Genomic DNA, 20,528 nt, shown 5'->3' with positions numbered 1-20,528 from the left:
CTACATTTAAAGGGACAGTCTTAGGAGGCACCGTCTGTATGAAACTCTACATTGATATTAGGTCCTTGTCGAGCTGACCCCGTTAATTTCTTACAACCCCTTTAAACGGAGAAACATACTTCACGGACATTCTTTTTCCGCGTTGGGGGTTAAATACCTCATGTGATCACTTTCAGCCTTTTTTAGGGCTGGTTCTCTTAAGATCTCTTTTTTGCTGACAGCTCTCGATGGGTTTGAGAACAGGATGAGTTTGGAGCCTCGCGCTCCTGGCGGGATCAGAGGACAGACATTTAAATTCTACCTCAAACTTCTCCAAGCCATTAAGAGTCATTAAGAGACAGCTAAAGAGCTCTGGGCAAAAGCAGAAGGATCTCTGACATAACCGTCCCGGAAGAACGGTGGGGGGTTGGAAACACCAGGGACGAGGATGTAGTCAACGAGGAAGAACGTGAAAACACCAAAAGACAAGCAGCGGGGGGGGGGGGGGAAACAAACATTGGAATGGAGTGCGAAGTAAAACCATCATATAATAAAGCGAACCATGAAGGTCATTTACTAGGGAAGCAGAATTTATCCCAGCATCTTTTCAATAAATGTCCTGCTTTCCAGACATAAGTCCCTACGTGGGTGTGATGGGGGCACAGTGCGTTGAAGACGAAGCCCGATCGCAGGCCAGCACGGAGCAGAGCCGTTTGCCGTACCAACTCTCGTCGAGGTTTACTTGGGCGGTCCGAAGTTGGCCGTACTGCTGGGCGTGCTGGGAGCTTTTCGGACGATGGGGTAGCAGCTGGGCATCCCAATCGGACTCAGAGGACACGGCCTCCTGGGTCAGCATAGGTATAACGCAAGACAATCCAAGGCCGTCAGAACCCTCACCTTTGTCCCACTTGGTCCAGTCTGCCCAAAGAGGAATTGGGGCTTCCCGTCCATATTCCCATATTTCCACCCACATGGGAAAGGCCACCGCCTGGCTAACGGAAGCCTTGCCCGTATCGAGGGGTCTCTTGGCAGGCGGGGAGGTAGGTGACCCGCAGTGTTTGCGTTTCGTTCTGTGACAGCTCGTGCCGGGAGTCCTTGTCTCGGCGGGTAGAGGGAGAGGAGTAGGCTGGACTGGTAATAGCCGTCTCCCACGAGACAGCCCCGAGCATAAAGTGTTTAATGGATCGTTACTAAGGCTGGCTTTTTTCTCTGCTTTTTGGCTGAAATTAGTCAAACCACCTGGCCCCAAGTTGCTACCCATGCGCGTATGCGACTTTTCTGCGGTATCCAAAGGTTTCTCCTTTGGCACCAAGGTTATTAAATCACTTAATGCCACCTCAGTAGCAACGGCCGCTTGTTTTTCCTCATGCACGTCTTCAGCAACCTTCAACAAAACATTCTCGTTAGCCTGGCCGGCGTGGCTCCTCACTGGAACGTCCACAGCAGAATCATCGAGTGCTCGCTTACACAGATCTGCAGGAGAAGATGAGTTTCCACTCAAATTCACTGCAGTCAATGAGCCAGACACCCCTGCCAGGGGCAACGGGAGCTTGGAGTCCACAGGGACATTGTCATGAAGATGCGCGGCCGTGTCCGCCGGCAGCTCAGGAGCCACGTTCACCGGCGGCATCTCCACAGAACCCAAACCTTCCATCACTTTCCGCCCGGAGCTTATTTCATTGGATCTGGTTTCACCCGCCACGTGCAATCTTTCTGCGACTTCAACGCCCAACGGCACAGGTCTTCCCGTCAGCTCTTCACGTCCAAGAGACACGGCTTCTGCCACCTCGGGGCGAGGACTTTCCAAAGGAGCCTGCACAGGATCCAGTTGCTGCCCCTCTTTTTCCATCGGCCCGCTAACGTCGTCCGGTGCATTCCGGTTGCCTCCTTTTTCATAATCCACAGAAAACCTAGAGTACAGAAAACGGCTGTCGTTAGACTTCAACAAAAAGGCGTCACAGCTTCAAACAGAAATAAACCAGAATAAGGGAGTTGCAGCTGGGAGCTACAACACGTCAGGTATTAGCAACGCATTACACAATGGGTCAGACTTTTCTAATGTTTTCCGGGGGGCCATTTAGGCAAACTTTGTTGTGGGCTCGGAACTAGGGGCGCATGTTTAAGCTCTTCCTGGCCGCGTCACAGAAGCCACACAGACTGCAGCCCCGTAGAGGCAACTTACAAGGAGGCTGGGGGTAATTATTTCACTTCTTTAAAGTTCTGTACATAGACGTTCTACATAAACCGACCCGTAATAATAATCCGCTTCCTCCTATGGAACGTCGCGAAAACCAAATTATACCAAGAACCTTAGGAGGAGCGGAAGCGTTCCTACAAGGTGAATCGATGAGGTCCTGACAAGATGCTACAGGATAGGGTTACTTAACACAGTCTCTGCAAGGCTCTGGGACGTCTGCCATACGATTTGGGCGACAGCCAAACAAGCAATTAAATGTTATGGAGGTAAAAGGCAGAGATTTAAACACATTAAGGATGATTGGGGGGGGGGGTGAAGAGGCATCTGAACTTAGGAAAACATCTCATGGTGGTTCCTATACAGTAACAGCAAGGAGAGGAATTTAAATGCTGCGAGAAGGAGTGCAATCAGTCATCCATTACTCATAGAATATAATGCCGGAATAAATGGATGCGGTTATAAAAAATTAAACATATTGTATTTCTTTATTCCGTTGTTAGTGCATTAAAAAGATAAATGGCTTCAAAGTGAGTTGATCTACTGTAGATGTTTTATACGTACTATAATATTTATATTATATATATATATAGATCGATCTCTAAAAACTTTAGGCGGACGAAATGTTTACAGAGTAAACCATAGTCATATAAGCTTTGAAGACCTCGTTGGTCTTATTCAGATTCCAGGCAGGTACGTGACATTTACGAGTTTAGGGTCTTGCACACATTCGGTAGGAATGGTGGATTTTGGATAGATTGTTGGGTTCAGCAGCATGACAGCATCCGTAGATACAGCTCGTCCCGTGATAAGGGCCAGCCCTGCCTAATCCATCTTTAAAACCGGCGAGAGGGCACAAGAGCCCACCGCTCTAACTATACATTACTGAAGGTTAAGTCAGACTTCCCTGCAATGGCCTGAAATAACGCAGGGTCGCAAGGCTCACTCTACCAAAAGGGTCTGGTAAGGGGCCGGTCGGCCAGTGAACGGGGTAGAATACAGGCGGTGTAGGAAGAGAGCGAGTAGTTACACAGATAACATTCACATACAGCACCTACCCGTCAGGCAGCTCCACGAAATCAAAGGCGAAATTGGCGGTTATGTCATCGATAAGCTTGTAATGCGAAGGAATGAGAGCGAACCGGCAATGGCGTTCACTAACCAGGTGCTGGGGGAAAAGCGGAAACGAGAGTAAAGAGCAGGATACTGAATGCCTCCCGCGGCCCACCATCCTTTGCAATGCAGAAAACAGCATATCTCATACCCGGTATACTACTCTACTGCATAGTGCCTGCCACAGCGCCTGCGACTAATACCCCACTAACCGCATTAGACACGGATACTGGCAAGGCTGCCACCAGAGATATAATCAGATAGGTATTGCAGGTGGGCAAAATCTGGGGGTCCCAGAACCTCTCCGAGGCTGGGTCCACTACAGCTATACCCCCAACGAAGGCCCTGCATACACGGCTCCTGTATCCCACAGACTGCTATTGAAATGAGTTACTGCAGGAGTCCATTCATCAAAACCACACTTTGTGTGCAGCCGCCCCTAACCCGGCCATTTCTGCCTTCTTCATGGTCTTTTTTATATTGCTGGTTCATTTACCTCATTGAGATGTTCGTAGGTCTCATCACAGCATTCACAATATCCTTTCCTCTTCGTTTGGGGTCTTTTCTCCCCTTGATCCTCTTCTTGTTCACTGATAATTGGTAGAGAAGATGCCTTAACATTTTAGGCTCGATTTAAAGTGTCGGTACAATCCCAGCCATAAATAAAACAATAGCTTCTGAACTGAATTCCCAGAAGAAAGATACCGCTCAGTGAATTAGGAACCGGTGGAGCATTAACAGGGTAGGAGACAAGGACTCGAGATGGCCCAAGTTCCTCGGTTTACGGCAGCATTATTATACAAGGCCGGAATTCTTTGATCACACTCATGGTCATTCATGGTCTGCAGCCGATGTGAGTGGGGGTTCTGCTTACCCTGGCTCCTTCTCCTTGTGGGTGCTGTTGGGCGTTTGGACAGTCTCAAAGGGGCTCCTGTCCGAAGACGCATATGAAATGTCTGGAAAGCTGGAGAACGTACACTGTAGAGGTCGGAACTTTCTATAGGGAAAGAGAAATTCATACATTAACTTGAGTATGATGGTTCTGATGGTTGGTGAGGCGAGCAAGAAAGTAAACTCACCTGCTTTGGTCTTCAATCTTCAAGAAGAGACCTCTCAGTTTACCAACTGGGTAGAGAGGATTGTAAGCGGTTATCAATAACATTTCCGATAAATTTAAAAGTTAAAGACGTGGTTGAGATTCACTAAAATCTAGCACTTCCACTTAAAAGGAGATTGAAATGCTTTTTTTTTGGAAGCCATGTCCTTACCTTTCCGGCTTGGCTTTACAGAAGCATCGGCTTTTCCCTATAACGAGAGTACATGGAGATATTTTAGTTTTTTTGCCCGACAATTAATAAATCTCATGGTCCCCAGACCACATACAGGGGAGTATCCAAAGCACTGCGCTAAAAAAAAAGTTATATTAGAGGAAAAGAAAGAATATGAAGGCCCTAAACCAGTTCTCCTGCAAAACGACAGCTCCATTTATCCTCAAATCAGACCAGGAGATCTTTGAGGCAAACGGCACCGATCTGAAGCTAGAGGAAGAATGGAATATCGGGAAGCTGCTCCCTACTTGCTTCGTTTCCCGTTGCCCTCAAATTCAAAGATTAAGACACTGAGTCTTCGGGAGTGATTCTTAATGTTAACTGGCACTTCTTTCACCCATTTTTGTTAGAACGGTCACTGAAGCCCTTTTCTGCTCTGTCAAAATTACCAATCAAGATCTATGCACGCGGTGCGAATCCGATTCAATGTCACCGAACGTGCTTTTGCGAGACGGTAAAAGGTTTACGGATACTCCCTCTGGAGTCAGAGTGCAAATCGATCAAACTCATTACTGTTGGTACTTGGCGGAGTTTCCACAACCTGGAGTCATACAAATGTCCGGCCGACCCTGTCTCGGTGGAAGAGATTTAGAAAAGAAACCACACATGCGAATATGCAGACCTCACCTCTATGGGTCGGTCACTTATTCCGTTTTGAGGTTGACAGTCCAGATGCTCGAGGTACTCCAAGACCGCTGGCAAGCAAGAGTCAAGGGAATAATAATAAGTCATTCTAATAGAAAGCTGAGTGCCTGCCTCGACAAGGGGCAATTACCCCGGTAATCAAGAATTAAGCCACATATCCCGCTGTAATATTTGGTACCTGTGTATAAATTCTCCGTAACAGCAACAGAGATGAGGACTATTTCCTAATCTTTGCAACAGCCTGGTTGGTCGTTGCCTTACTGCACCTTCCTGGTCAATGGTACCCCCATAACGAAACACGTTACCAAATGTACCAAAAATCATATGGCAAGAAAGGATACCATCCACGTGGAGGATAGAGACACCCCAAGAACAGGCATTGGTGAGAACACTGCTGCAATCCTGTAAAGAAGAAGAGGAGGCATGAGAAGAGAGACATGACCCAACCGCTAGCGCCTTCATCAACCTGGATGGGGTAACATACCTGGTTCTGAATGACTTTCTTCAAGAGCTGTTTCCCACGGCTGTAATGAGCTGACTGAAGGGGGATAAAAGAGGCCATCAGATGGGGTGATGGGGTAAGTGGGGGTATAGGAAGACCACAGTGAATGATGGCAATTGTGCGAATGGAATGGAAATGGACGGGGAAATTGTTCTCATCAAATAGACCAATTCCTCTTCTAACCTCAATCCCTCCTGCATTCTGGTATCTGGCGCTCCCTCCTCCGGTCACCTTCTTGTTTCCAGTCACCACGTAGTCAACATCTCTGCTAAGGAAGCTTTCAATGACCTGAGAATTGTCCAAACAGTGCTTGGTTTGAATCTGACCTCGCACACTCCTACTATTGGCTCCATGTAGTCATCACCAAAAGTCATATTATAATTGAGCTCAAAGGCTAGCCACTGCCACAGGGGGAACTCACTAAGCCTCCATAGATAAGCTAAAACATGTGGGCAACTTGCAGGAGGTGCTGGTCGGGATGCTGGGCAAGTTCAGGGTCAAAATCACAGCACCCAGATTCACATTTACACGTCTCCACAGAACTAGGAGAACAAAGCATGGCTCCTCTCTGCAAGACGAGACAAATCGGCCCTTTTACGTATTTAGGGAACACGTTAGAAGAAAAGCTCTTGGGAGAATCTGATCTCAGGTCTACCATCACAGAAACCCATCAATTACTGAACCGGCTGGTGGAAAGGAGCATGGAAACCATTGAAGGTACTCACCCCTCCCAGCCTGCCAACAGCTTTCGTGAGGAGCTGCGTTTGTTTGTTGGGTGGAAGATCCAGGTAGAATAATTTCCCGGAGAAAGAGAAGCTCCGCAACTTTTGTTTCCTATCCAGTTGTAAGCCAGGCTGTGGATGCCCCCTCGGACCTGCGCACACACATATATATATATATATACATATATATATATATATATATATATTTATAACCACCTCCTAGATAAGAGGGTAACACAAGTAGCACCAGATTCTACAAATTACTTACCAATCTTAGATGGGTTCAGGTCAGCCATGGACACTAAGAAAAAAAAAAGAGGCAGATGTCATTACTTCTCCACTAATCGCCTGAATAATTCTAGGCCTTTTCTCTCCAACCTGAAGCCGGTTATCGTCCTCCCTACATCAGCCTCCACACTTCCACTCCTTTCTACCCCCGTATCCTCCCTCCACTCATTCTTTGTGTCCTTGCTTTGGCTCAGACACTGTTCTATCTCGTCGTTGTTGCCCTAGCATTCATCAGCTCACCCTTCCACCATGCTGCCTCTGCCTTTACATCACCAGCCCGTCACTCAATCCTGCCGTATTATCCGGGTTCCATCATAACATTCTCCCCCCCTTGGTTCTATGCGCCTCCCCACCAGAGTCTCCCCCCCCCCCCGAACTCTGGAGATTTAGTAAAATAAATGAGAATTGAGGCAATAGGGAATATTCCACTTTACCTAAATAACAACATTCTACAAATAATGAGCAAACATCCCATTTAAGTGTCCATTTTTTAGAGATGTGCCCCTCTCCTTCACACTGCTTAACCACAGGTGTAGTATTCAGACCAACCCATGTCTCATTATACTACAACTCCTATCACTGAGATCTGTAGTTTAACAAGAGGTAAAGCTACAACCTGGCAATGGCCACACTGTCTGTTCCTGACAGCCCGTTACCTCACAGGTATCCTTGGGCTCCTTCTCTCTCTCACACACCTCCTACTAGGCTGCAATTCTCTATTGAAGGATTTAAACTATCCAAGTGGCGCCGATGGACGGAAGCCGGGTGATGTCAAACTGCTAAGAAATACGAAGCCGGCAAGGCAGCCGCAACTGCGCATGCGTACACGGAACTGCTGTCGCTGCGGCGCCCCTAGACAGCCCCGCCCCCGGGAAGGACCCAGGCTGCTAGGAAGATGGCGGCGCCCAGCGGCCAGGTGCTGGCCGTGGATTTTGGGTCATGGCTGGAACAGCGACTGGAGGAGTTGGGCATGGACCCGGCCGTGTACCCGGCTTACATCCAGGGGGTCCTAAGGGAGGAGGAGGACAATCATGAGGAAAGGGACGAAGCTCTGAGAGGGATCTTAGCTGCCTTTCTGGTGAGCCAAGCCCGGGAGTCCGGCTTAGAGAGGGGTAGCGGAGGGTGATTTGGGAGCGAGTGTTATTCACTAAAGGGAGCGTTCGAATTCACAACACTTGGAGGTTTCTTAAGAGAAGAGGCCTGGGCTGGCCCTGTATAATGTGTAATTCAGTGGGTGAGACTGAAGAAGTCTCACTGATTTAACTATACATTATACAGGGCCGACCAAGCTCTTCAGCAGTAGCTGGCTGGTTTTGGACCCTCATAATGTATAATGACGTCAACAGACCCCATCTGGTGTAGACTGGAGAGAGGGTGATTAAATGGGTTAAAATGACCGCTGTACGTGGAGCGAGAGCGGAAGTTTCCCCCGTGACCGCTGTCTGTGTTTGTTTGGAACGGCTCATTAATTTCCAGGTTGCTTAATAACAGAATTCAGCTGGAAATCTGACACCGAACTAAAGATTTCCGCCCCAGACATGAAAGCCGCTGCACGATATTTCCAACGATCACGACTTATCCTGACTTAAAATCTAACTTCGTAACTTCAGCCCGCACCGTTCCCGCTCTCCCGGCGGTGTTCCCGTTAACACGCGGCTGGTTTAGGCGACACGTTTCCTGTAAGATATTTATAGCCATGCGTCTCATCGTCGCTGTCATGGATGTCATATTTGGCTCTTAAGGCTCTCATTTCCGAGACATCTGTGTGCAGTTCCAACACCGCAGACAGGGGGCGCCATCATGGAAGCCGAATGAGAGGCGATGGATCTCCCAGCAGAGGATGGAGACACCGATGATGAATCCGGTTACTTTGTGTGACATCATATTGTACATACCTCTGACATGACCGAGCGCAAACATACCTCCTTCATACATAAAGGGCATTCAGTACCTTAACGGCCTCAGACGGTAAATCAAGATACAAAGTAAAAGCAGGAATCCAATAAAGACGAGAGGAACGTATATAACGTAACACGACCCAACACCCCAGCTAGCGATAATATTGTTTCCAGATGAGAATACGTGATGAATAAAATCGTATTTGATCAAATCCCTACTCTGCGAATTAAAGTTCTTTATCTAATCTGCTGATGCGTGTTTTCGTAAATATCTTTTGCCCAGGAAGAAGACTCGATAGAAGAAGTCTGTCTGGAGATCGTAACCAAATGGAACGACACTCAGAAAGCAGCAGCTGCCCAGGCGAGCCAAGAAGGTGACTCCTCACTGTGAATAACGAGTTATAATGTCTGGGTGTGGGATATATAGATATATATATATATAATATGATATAATATAAGCCTGCGGTGAAGGGTCCTGTCGGGAGATGTGAAGTATTTGATTGCACTAAAGCAGCTAGAAGAGAACTCTAGAATGTGAATTATTGGGACAATTCACGTGGTTTTATATAGTTTCCCTGGAGATGTAGGCTATACGTGTGCAGTATATATATATATATATATATATATATAATATATATATATATATATAATATATATATAACGGACCCCTGGCCTTGCCGGTTCTCACGGTGTATGGATGATGTCATTATATGATTTTTCCTACCCAGATGAGGTCCAGGCCCTCGCCAGCATGATTGAGAAACAGGCCCAGATTGTTGTGAAGACCAAAGAGGTTTCTGAGGAAGAGCAGCAGAGGAAGGCTGCCGTCCTGGCGCAGTACGCCAACATCACAGATGACGAGAAATATCCTTTGCTTGTGAGTCAGAGCCGCGTGGAGATATCCAGAAGGAGTATTAGTGCGTTTATAGCGATGGTTGGTTTGGCGCGTTACGGCGTTCTATGGAAATGTACCTTTTAAGTTGGGGTCGGTGTCGTATGGCGATGGGTATTTTCCGCTGTAATGTAAGGGAATCTATTTAATTCTCGCTTTTAGGAAGATATAATCTTTGATAACTCAGATATCTCTCTCGGTTTATAGAAAAATATCATGCGAGAACGAAGGAAATGATAAAACGTGGCTCTCCTGAGCGAGTTCTCACCATCACGTCGGCCATTCTCAGCTAGTCTTCTCGCTCTATTATATATTATGTCTCTCGATCTATACATCTGTGAATAATCTACTGAGCATATCGTATGGCTCGTTATGGGGACGTGATGTAAAAGCTGCGTGCGATAATTCTGCTGCACTCCTTAACTATTGATACTGAAGATGAAGATGTGGAAGCCGAGACGGCCGCCTCTCCGTTCAGCCCAGATAAATGTATCCTTTATTTATGAACGTGATTCAAGCTTTATGGAAAATTTTCATTCCAAAGCAATACTCCCTCTTAAAAAGTCTGTTTTTGATGGGCAGATCTGGCCCGTCTCCCTCTATCAGGCTCAGCCGGTGCTGTCTGTGTCTTCTGCCCCGGAATCAGTGTCTTTTGATCTGTTGTCAATACTCAACGGGGAACGTTCACCGGGCTTAAAACGCCTCATTTGTACGTGATGGGGTAGGATAGAGCGGTTGTGCAGAGACGCGGATCCGGGAGGGAAGGAATCGCGTGTTTTGCGGGGCAGTCTTGACCGTTTTTGCGGTCGCTGGGTTAGTTACCCAACGTCAGGCTGACTTTCCTGGCCGCACGCAGAATTTGAATCCCATTTAGAGTACAGACTTTAACTGCTATTCAGCGCTATTCAAAAACACCAACCTGGAAGACCTGATGAACGCAAAGAAACTGGAACGCGATTCCCTGAAAGAGGCGTCCAGCAAGAAGAAAGAGCAAGACAAGCAGCAAAGGGAGAAGGACAAGGCGGCCAAGCAGGAGCGCAAAGACAGGGAGAAGAAGCGCACACAGAAAGGGGAGCGGAAGCGATAAATCGGAACATCTGAACACTTTCGGTCAGGTGGGGGTTAATGGAGCGGAGGACTGTTGAGGGTACATCTCTTGCAGTAAAGGGGGGGTGAAGCTGACCGGCCGCTTGTACAGAAGTGAGGTCCCACAGAGCTGATCCGCTGCTACCCATCCACTTGAGGGCATTTCCCCAAAATACCATCCAGTTATCCCAAAGTGGGTCGGCGTTGCTCCTACCGGTGACCGGTGGACTGCACGCCCTGGATGTACGCTGCCTCCCTGCCTAGTGGATGGAAGGGCTGTGGATTGACTCTGGGGACCCACTGGATCGGTAATCTGCTCCCTTTGCTGCATGAGGAGCCCTTAAACACTGAAAGCCCCCAGCAGTAGGGGTATCAGAGGCCCGACATGCTCTCCCCAAGCCACTGACCCGTTTCTGCCTTTCCTCAGCACTGAATAGAGGATATTTATACGTTTGTAACTTGATGTCTCTAATAAACGCTACCAGCAGAACAACTGTCCCGTAACCAAGCTTTACTGTACACCCGCTACGTTATCAAGTCATAGAATCTAAGCCAGATCTTCAGGACTTTATAACATTTCAATGGGCTGCCATTCAGCTCTATCTAAAGAAGGTCTGCGCTCTAACACCACCACGGTATCGGTGACCAGACCAGTCATCCACCGTCCAACGCGAGCATCGCACAGACGCGCAGGCACACTTTCCGCAGATACCCACTAAGCTGGTCATCGTAGGCCTTCGTTATAAGCAATGCATAAGAATTATATCCGGAGTAACCCTATATGTCACTCTACTGAATTTGCAGCTAGGCTGTCACTGGGGTCCCACTAGTCGCGTCTTGGGTAGCCAAGCGTGAGCAGTTGTTGGCCAGAGTCTGGGCATTGGGACCCAATCCAGCGGTTAATCTGCCCCATAAGAGCCAGAGCTGGAATGTTATTAAACACAACGACGCGCAGACGTCTATCTCTGCGACATGCTGCTTTAATGTGGATTTGGTACAGGCAGGGTTCCTCTTTATTATGTGAGGGGTTTAAGGAATGCTGGTGCCGGCGTATTATAAATCACCGGCAGCTCCAGATACTGTGGGCTGTCGGGGGCGTTATACGGCCCCTTTACAACAAGTCATTCTTGAGGTCTAATGTCTTAAAGTCTAATGCTACCTTACCTCTTTTCCCCAATACCAGTGAAGTCTCCATTTCCTTCTGGGCTAATGGGGCTTTCCAGCTTTCTTCGTGAATTAAACAAGGACAGGAAACATTTCCATGAACAAGAAGATATTTATTTGTAAGTGACTACAGTCCACACACCGCTCTAAATATTTAACATGTTAATTCAGTTTAACTTAAGACACATCAAAAGTACGTCTCTGCCGCGAGTCCCTAGTTCATTCTGGCTGGCAGGTTTATGAATCAATGATCACATAGTGCCTGTGTACCTTCGCTACGTAGATTCTTCCTCACATTATCCAAAACAGGCTAAAACGAAGCGCATGAGGTGGAAATCTTGGAAAACGAGAATTCTTTAAAAGATTACTGTAACAAATAGTTCATTACGTTTCCCTCAAATCATCTAGAACCCGGTGTAAGAAGCGGTTAAAACGGAAGAACCACAGATTGATAATTCTCAGAGGAATATGTTACGGAAATTCCAAAGAATAGTAGAATGTAAACTGAAATTATACGCACCTCGTGCATAATGACAAAAATATATACAAAAAATAACGGGAAAATATTGAAACCCAACGTCAGAAAGCTAAATATATAATTTGGGAAATGTTTTTTCTTTCTTTCTTTCACCATATGGTACGAGCAGTCATTATATCCGCAGACTTTCCAATACATTACTCAGGGCTGTGAGGATATTGATTTTCTGTTTACAATTTTAAAACTGGTAAAATACAGCAAATGGATTTGCCAAAACAAAAATATATAACACCATGTACAGCTTAATTAGGCATGGTTTCCAATATCTAAATTAAAAATCTACGTTCTTAATCGCTACTCTAAAAAAAAATAAACTGGCATGTAAGCGGTGCTCTTTGTTTAAGTTATTCGCGATCCACAATTATTGATGCTCGGACCGGGTTGTGGATTTTCTGTGAATAAATACATTAGGTGCGTTAAATTAATTTGTACATTAATAGCAGAAACGTAATTCCGCAATCCATTAACGCTCTTCGCAGACGGCAGTTTTTGGTTTTTCCAAATGGGCGCAAATCTTTTTCTGCGGATCGGGTGATCAGTAAATAAAAGTTTGAGTTACTGCAGGAACCGCACGGGACCGGCAGACGATATGAATAATTTCTACGCTGCGTTACTACCGGTGATATCGCCGTTCGATGACGTCTGCTCCTTTTCATCTATTGCGGAATTTTTTACGTCTTGAAACAAACTAAAAACTGGTAAAACGTGACAAAAAACCTACAGGCTATTTCATGAATTACAGCCGATCCTGTCTTCTCTAAGAATATGGTGTTTTGCATTATTACACGGACTACGATATCGATGTGTAAACTATTTAAACAGAATATTTTTTACAACTTACTTAATTGGGAAAATTCAAAATCTAAAATCAAATACTAGCCACTGGTAGTTATTTAGTGGTCCGTCTTGATAAAAGGTTAGGCGTTCTCATACGGATTCTCGGTGGTCTGTGGCGCCAGCTCTGAGTTCCCGGCGCTGCTTGATGGGGGCATTCTGGGCACGGTCATCTGCATAGCGCACCAAAGGGCTGTCCGCGCCTTGCGAGTAGCTGCAGCCATGTCTTTGATGGAGGAAGCGAGCACAAAGACGTCTGAAGCAACAAAATCGGAACAACGTAATTGCTTGGTCACACATTCCATATTTTAGTATAGAATAATTAATATTATTAATAAACATGCAATATGAAAATGATGCAAAATGGCCGGGAAAAACTAGCCTCACTAGGACTGAACTGCCTATTGACTGAATTTATATCGCCATGGTAACTCCTGATTACCTAGGCCATCTATATGAAGTACCTTTATCATCCTGGTGACGAGGTCCTCCTTGTCTCTGGCGGTTTGATGCATTCACCAGCTCATCCTTACGACGTGCCTGTACGATATGAATCGCCTCCAGCAGGCGGTCAAGGGCTGTGGGGATGTTTGCGTGGAGAGGAGAGCTGCGGAAACGCTCCATTTTCCCGAGTAGCGTCACCACCTAAAGTTACGATTGTACAGAGGAGCCTGTTATTTCAGGAAGCGAATGAAAGGCGATCTACCAGGTCTGTATGTGAGAAGCTTCTCAACCAAGTCGTGTGTCAGAAGCCGTCTAAAGCTATCCAAGCTACAAAATATTTTCATTTCAAGCAGACAGTGAGATCATTACTAAAATGTAGTAGTAAAATCTCCAGATCTGATACTTTAAAATCATTAGAAAAGCAGGTAGCAGGAAAGCATTGGCCTCCTATTCCATGAATCAAATTGATTACATTATGCTAGTTAGTGGGGCACGCCAGTTCCTTGCTGTTTCTGATGACTTTGTTACACATGTCGGTGTTGGGCAGCATCCCTTCTTTTTTGGCCAGTATTGGATTACCACTTCTCTACATCATTCATGGAAAGATGTATTGTTGGAATTGTGTCATAATGTCAGCGACTCAATTACCTCTCTTTTTTTTATTTACAGCACAGGCTTCTTTTCTAAAGCTTTGGGCCACCAGCACACAAAACACGTGATGGACATCACATAATAACAATCCTCTGATTCCCCAGATCTGGATTTTTGTTACAAATGACTATTTAAATACGAATAACTTTAGCATTAAACTTGAAAAAAATTTTTTTTATATATATAATCAATAATAGGTGCCACACAGATTAAAAACAAATCCACACATACGGCTGCACTGTATGAGGATAATGAGGCATACAGCCCTGCAAAGAACAAGTAGGTGCCTAGTAGTCTTTGTACTAAAACCACAATTAACAAAGAGCTCCAAAGTAGTGTTTTTCCTGGCCAAATAAAGAATGCTGGCCTGCGTTTCTCACAAAGCGAATAATGTTTCTGTTGGCTGTAAACGTGTTTTTCTGCTGCGCTGAACGAGTTACTTCCGTGAGGTCTAATGCATCGCATGCCTCCGGCACAGAAGAAATTCCAGGTACGTTAAAGTGTAACGGCGCATCCTACCGTGAATAAAGTAATTATATGTGAAGTATCCTGCTTACTCTGGCTTGTTCCCGCAGCTGGTCCACAACCAAACGATCGACTCTGGAAGGGTTAGCAGCCAGCCTCGGGATAGGAGTGTTGTTTGCGCTGGACACTTTCTTCCCTGGGTAATGCTTCAAAAGTATTGACTCCGTCTGAAAGAAATAAAAATCATTAAAGAATCCTTAATTCAACAAAAGCAATTCCATTACCGGAGAGCAAACACTAAATACTCAAGCTGGGTTTGGATTCCAGTTTGTAATCTCACTTGTATACTTAAAAATATATATTTTTTAAAGATCCCGCTATATGTGAAATAATATACTCTTTTCTAAACACAAAAGGGGTTACAGTAAACCAGAGAAATTGTCCTCACGATTTCTAGTGCTAGCTTTCCTCAACAACCTATAAATGCACATCCCAGTCACTATATGCACTTAAATACATACAATAGCTGAGAGGCCCCTTTAAATGTACGTGATGCCCCCCTTGGAAGTGCATAGGGGGACTCTGCAGATTTTTTTAGTACTGCGTCACTGTGAACGGTCATCTTTATTTGTATGCTAGCACTGCGCCAAAACGGTACCCCTATTTTTACTACACTTCCCCAAAAAGTTATAGACCTAGCAGGGATTTTTATTACAAACAAGAGCAAAATGTTGGGTAAATAAACATTCCCAAAGCTTAACATCGTAAACCAGCCTCGGTTATGTGGATTCCCCCCCCCCAGCCTCTATTCTACATACCCTTTTCCTCTCTTTTTCCATAGCCCTCCACTGTTCATAACACTCTTCCAGGCGGACGTGGAGTTCACTTCCAGGCACAACCCTTGACCTCATAAACGGCTGATTGCTAAATATTGTTGGCAAGCTGCCCAAAGAGCCATCACCACGTATCAAATCACCGAAATGGGGATAAATCGGTCCAAAGTCTTCGTATGTGTTTGTGTCACTCGACTCGATGAAGGGCGAGATGGAGCGGCCCACAACGTGAGGAAAAGAAGACCTGTAACTGGTAGAAGGAGGCTGCAGGGAAACGTTACGTCGCATGTCCCCCATCATAAAGGTGTTTGAAAGACACCCGCTGTGTAGGAGCGGCAGTCTGCCGCCATTCAAAGCATCATGATCGCCACTTCCCTGTCTGTTACTTGTATAGTTCACGGCACCGTCCAGCAATCTCTGATTACTTTTGTGGGCACATCCTAGGTTCTTTTTCTCTATGTTATACTGCATGCCCTGGGGTTTCTCCGGAAAGGCCCTGTTCCCCGCGATATCTACGGGAATCGAGTGGTTTGACAGATTTTGACAAAGGCCATTTAGCTTTTTGTTCTTAAATGAATCAGCAAGTCCTTCGTCTAAATTCTTGTATAATCCCTCCGGTGTTTTTTCTGCTCCATTATAAAAATACTCAAATACCGGATAGCCGTGGTTCTCCTCGCAGTATCTGCGGAACGGAGGAGGAGAGCAGACAGAGGGATAGCCGGTGTTTTGGGCACAGCTTTTGTGAGAGGTGGATATATGGCTGCCTGTCTTCGTCATCAGACTCTTGTTATAATACAGGGAAGGAGAATCGCTCCTCTCGGTATGACCGTTCATCCAGGGCAGAGATCTGATTGAAGCGGCGCTGGCTAAAGGTGGCACCAAGCAGGAATCTTTCAGGAAACCGGAATTTCGGGTATCGCCGTTCGCAAATTCACTCCCCCCTTTGCACACAGAGAGTCTTTTCAATCCATAATCTGATTTAAGGTTAAAATTCGGTAGAAATGGGGATTCCTTTTGGTAAGGCTCATCTGATAATAGATATGGAGTCTTGGCAAACTTATAATTCTGCTGGTCTGGCATTACATTTTCAGGTTTTTGACAGCTTTGCGTTGCTTGGATGAATTTAGTGTAACCATCTATATCCAAATCGGGCACATTTGATGATCCATTCAATGCATTTATGCATCCCTGAAAGCTGAGGCTGGCGTGGTTTACTGGCTTTGTTTCATATTGTAGAGGCTCTGTATTCCCAGCGTATCGGTTAAACTGAGAAGCAAGAGATTCGGCCCGTTTTTGTGAATAGTCTCTCATGGCATCGGGCATCAAGGCAGAGGTGGAAAAGCTGTTCTTGTCAACCGGGTATTCCTGGAAAGGCACCTTGGTGTCCTCATTGTAGCTGCCGGTGTTATTCACCTTGTTGGAATGGAGCCACTGTCCATCTTGTGCCAAACTACTCAGCCCGTGGTATAATCCATCCGTTTTCTGGGTCTCCGTAGCAGACGCCTGTCCTGTGCCGTAAAGATTCTTTTGGAAAACGACAAAATCCCCAGACCTTTTACTGTCTGCGAGGAAGTCCTGGTGCTCGGTTCCTCTGTTTGCACCCAGGGGCCACGCTGATTTGAGTTGTGAGACACTACAAAATACAACATGAACATTAGATAAAAAAAAAGAACACATTCAGAAAACAATCACTTCCCATAAGCCTTTCCCAACCCCTGCTGCAACTACACTGGTGTTTACTTTGTAAGATATATCGAGTTGGCCCTGTTTACTATTCAAGAGATACAAATTAGTCTTTTTTAGAACACAATTTAACACAGATGGTTTTAAAAGCTCCTACTTTAAATATTAAATGTTCGAAAGGAAAACAGGATTACTGTTTTGTTTGTAAATGGTGTATTCTGCTGGTAGAAGTCAGTGGGGTGAATTCACAAAGGTGGAAATTTGTTGAACATTTCAACTCGCAGATATAATTATGCAATATGCAAAGCCAACCCGGCACATCTTGCGGGAGAAGCTCACTGCCCCTTTATTTATTTATGGTATCAAGAGTCCAAATGTTCTAATGTTCTGCAAACTATCCGGTTAATAAACACACCCCAATACTGACAATTGGTACAGTTTAGGGGTTATTATACAGGACATGCAGAACATCTAAAAATGGCCGAGTGATACATTTATATCAGTTAATGCTTTCACAAGATTATAAAAGAATCAATATCCTTGTAACACTTAGACTTAGATTTGCAGGTTTGGAACCTGATATAATCACATAGAATCTTAAATTTAGTCCTTTATGGATTTTGACTTTGCCTCCTACTGATCCAGTGACTAAGAACACATCAAGATGCAGCGAGATGGCAACGGCTAATATGATTTCTGCTTAACTGTAACAACCGCATTGCGGAAGACGGAATGTGCTTTCAAACTTTTTACCCGGCCCCACCTTTACAATATAAAAAGTATTCATTTGTAAATAGATTATTTGTGGGTTTTTAACCCCTTAATGACAAAGCCCGTACATGTACGGGCTCAAAATGCATTATTTTCAATGGGTTTTGGGACCGTCCATTGTCCTTAAGGGGTTAAACAAATATTTTGATACAGAAGGAATAGTTTACACTTTTAAGAGGAAGAAAATGATCTTTGTATGTCTAAAACAAGAATGGTACTTAATGCAAATCCATGGAAAGAGATACAAACCCTTCGGTAAAATAGGACTGTGCCTTTTCTGGTTCTTCCAGTATATTGGATACAAGGCCGTATAAATCTGTTTCACTTCCAAACTCGTTTCTTTCAAACGGAATCCTAGCGTGGATGAAGAAAAAACGTAGAAGCGTAGAAGTGAATATGCTGTAAGTAGGGGGGCTGCGGAGCTCTTGAATGAAAGGGGCAATCACACTTTTTTCAGGGATCAGTAAAGTTCAAGTTTGCTTCACTGTTCCTGATTCTGTCAAGATTCTGATTCAAGTTTTTTTAATAGAATTAGCAGAAGGTGAGAAATCTAATTCTACAAAATATTATAACAACTCCATTTAATTTGTTGTCACACAAATCTTTTACATGTCAAAAATAAGTAAAAATGTTCATGACCTGTGACAGGTATCACGCGCCTTAACTTACTTCGGCATGATCTGCGAGCTTCCAACTTGCCTCATCTCGTCTCCGTAAGTAGACCAAGGCGGGTAGTAAAGTGAAGGATCCAAAGTATTTGAACAATGGTCAAAGGGTGTAGAAGATTCATAGTTCTGACTCAAGTCTAAAGACTCGTCACTCTGCATAGATAGATATTACCACAATAAAATATATAGCGGATACATGCTGTGAAACAATCCATACATCTAGCGAATAACACTCTCAGATACTCTTCTCCAAACTATGCTATGAGGGCTACAAGATATTTATGCTGAATAAACGAAAAGGTAGAAGATCATAAAAATCACTAATAATAAATAATAATAAGTTTACATTATCAGAAATTGCATACATCTTCCTCCGTTTCTAAAACTCTTTTATTAGGAAAAAGCATTAGTGCAATCCCATGTCTGATATACCGTAACACAGAAAAGGACACAAAACATGACTACACAACGTACCTGAATTTTGTACGGATTGTAGAAGGAATTCACGTTGCACATGCTGTTTGCGTTACACATGTCCGCTAGTTTGCTGCTCAGATCCAAGTTACTCCAGCATCTTCCATTTACTCTGCTGGCGGTTTTACACTTGAAGAGATAGAGAAATGTTTGAATAAACGAGACTACCCAAATATACATGATGTTCCTTACAGATGTCATAGCGTCCAGTTAGCCTCCACCGCATGTCAGCGACAGCAGAGCTGTACTGGTCCCCAGCGAGAACTGAAAAGAAAAAACGTCACCGGCATCACTAGCCAGGGACAGACATAAGTGATCCGGTCTATGCACAATCTCCACATTTATTTCTATATTAGATTTAAAAAAGGTCAACAAAACCAGCAAGAAAGGGAAGCGAATGACAGCCATGAGCTTAGTTAACACATATGACATTATACTCCTGTTCTATGTGTGTGTATATAGGCATCCATGTCATTCCTTTGGAGAGATTTCATCTGATGGTTCACCTCATGGAAGCTCAGACCTGTATTTAATGGCAAAATGTCCATATCTAATCAAGGTCCAGTATCTAAGAGTTAACTCTTTTACTCATCAGCTCATCCTTACAATGGGCCAATCAAGATGGAGATCATGGGGAGGAATAATTATGCAGATCCTGGGAAGTCAGGACCACTGCTCCCATGATATACACATTAGGTGGGTTTCTGATGGTCTGGCAGATCATTTATAAAGCCTCCCACCACATCTCACAGATTTCTTCACACATGACTTTGAGTCATGTACTGGGCATCAATAAAGACTAATCGCCCGGGACTTGTGATCCTTTCCGGATCATAACCAGACCAGCGGCTAGTACCCCCCCCTCCCCTCATTATGATGGGCACAAAATGATGGCCATTCCGTGAGTTTCAGCAAACTATTCAAACGCTGGAAACTGAACTCAAGATATAAATGATGTCATTGACCGTGCTTCTAATAACCAAGCGCCTGAATATCGGTGGTAGATATTTTACGCTTATGACATGAGATACAGCCTATAGACAGCCCCTGGATGAGTGATTACATTGGTAACTCCTACTGCTGGCAAGGCCCAAGACCCCTCACCTCCATGGCGAGGAACTCCGTTATTCGTCAGTGCCGCGGTAGAGGAACCTAGGTAAGCTACCGACCACTACCTCTCCTACCTGACAGAATTCACTGAGGTAAAGCTGGCTATCCGTTACATCTAAGTGACCAGCGCGTGACCTCTGCCTCTGGGCCCAGCAACCGCCTACTTCTTCTTAAATGCCCATTGGTTGGCTGGGTAGGTAAGGATAGAGCCATCAGCCAATCAGTGGCATCGTGTTTCCTGATAGG

The 20,528-nt window shown here is 45.0% G+C and overlaps 3 protein-coding genes across 3 annotated transcripts; 1 reads left to right on the top strand and 2 right to left on the bottom strand.

Moving 5' to 3' along the window:
* Positions 1–610: 610 nt before the first annotated feature.
* Positions 611–7,022, bottom strand: DBF4B (DBF4 zinc finger B). The gene is made up of 12 exons (XM_053452766.1): positions 7,012–7,022; positions 6,487–6,595; positions 5,945–6,049; positions 5,744–5,797; positions 5,601–5,661; positions 5,242–5,309; positions 4,555–4,591; positions 4,366–4,411; positions 4,161–4,283; positions 3,783–3,876; positions 3,232–3,341; positions 611–1,889 (listed from the first exon to the last, which is right to left on the bottom strand). The coding sequence occupies exons 1-12, from the start codon at positions 7,020–7,022 to the stop codon at positions 620–622; spliced, it is 2,088 nt and encodes a 695-aa protein (XP_053308741.1). The 3' UTR covers positions 611–619.
* A 602-nt stretch (positions 7,023–7,624) lies between these two features.
* Positions 7,625–11,140, top strand: CCDC43 (coiled-coil domain containing 43). The gene is made up of 5 exons (XM_053452925.1): positions 7,625–7,849; positions 8,953–9,043; positions 9,398–9,533; positions 9,995–10,050; positions 10,461–11,140. Exons 1-5 carry the CDS (start codon positions 7,667–7,669, stop codon positions 10,646–10,648), a joined length of 654 nt encoding a protein of 217 aa, XP_053308900.1. The 5' UTR covers positions 7,625–7,666; the 3' UTR covers positions 10,649–11,140.
* A 1,993-nt stretch (positions 11,141–13,133) lies between these two features.
* Positions 13,134–20,282, bottom strand: MEIOC (meiosis specific with coiled-coil domain). The gene is given in 9 exon segments (XM_053452765.1): positions 13,134–13,439; positions 13,648–13,828; positions 14,836–14,970; positions 15,562–17,209; positions 17,897–17,907; positions 18,276–18,384; positions 18,670–18,851; positions 19,173–19,301; positions 20,277–20,282. Coding segments are annotated over 9 exon segments (2,574 nt in total). The 3' UTR covers positions 13,134–13,266.
* Positions 20,283–20,528: the final 246 nt, after the last annotated feature.

This window comes from Spea bombifrons, chromosome 13 (genome assembly GCF_027358695.1).
Source record: "Spea bombifrons isolate aSpeBom1 chromosome 13, aSpeBom1.2.pri, whole genome shotgun sequence".
In the NCBI taxonomy this organism is placed as follows: Eukaryota; Metazoa; Chordata; class Amphibia; order Anura; family Pelobatidae; genus Spea; species Spea bombifrons.
Note: the sequence above shows the minus strand (reverse complement) of the source record. Positions and strands in the feature narration are given on the sequence as shown.

Bases quoted from the DNA above. Each gene is read 5' to 3' on its own strand.
- DBF4B (XM_053452766.1), bottom strand. The intron at 5,798-5,944 runs GTTAGAAGAGGA...ATCCCCCTTCAG, and splicing joins AGAATGCAGGAGGGATTGAG to TCAGCTCATTACAGCCGTGG. The intron at 5,662-5,743 runs GTATGTTACCCC...TCTTCTTTACAG, and splicing joins AGAAAGTCATTCAGAACCAG to GATTGCAGCAGTGTTCTCAC.
- CCDC43 (XM_053452925.1), top strand. From the start codon at position 7,667: ATGGCGGCGCCCAGCGGCCAGGTGCTGGCCGTGGATTTTGGGTCATGG. The intron at 9,044-9,397 runs GTGACTCCTCAC...TTTCCTACCCAG, and splicing joins TGCCCAGGCGAGCCAAGAAG to ATGAGGTCCAGGCCCTCGCC. The intron at 9,534-9,994 runs ATATCCTTTGCT...AACTATTGATAC, and splicing joins AACATCACAGATGACGAGAA to TGAAGATGAAGATGTGGAAG.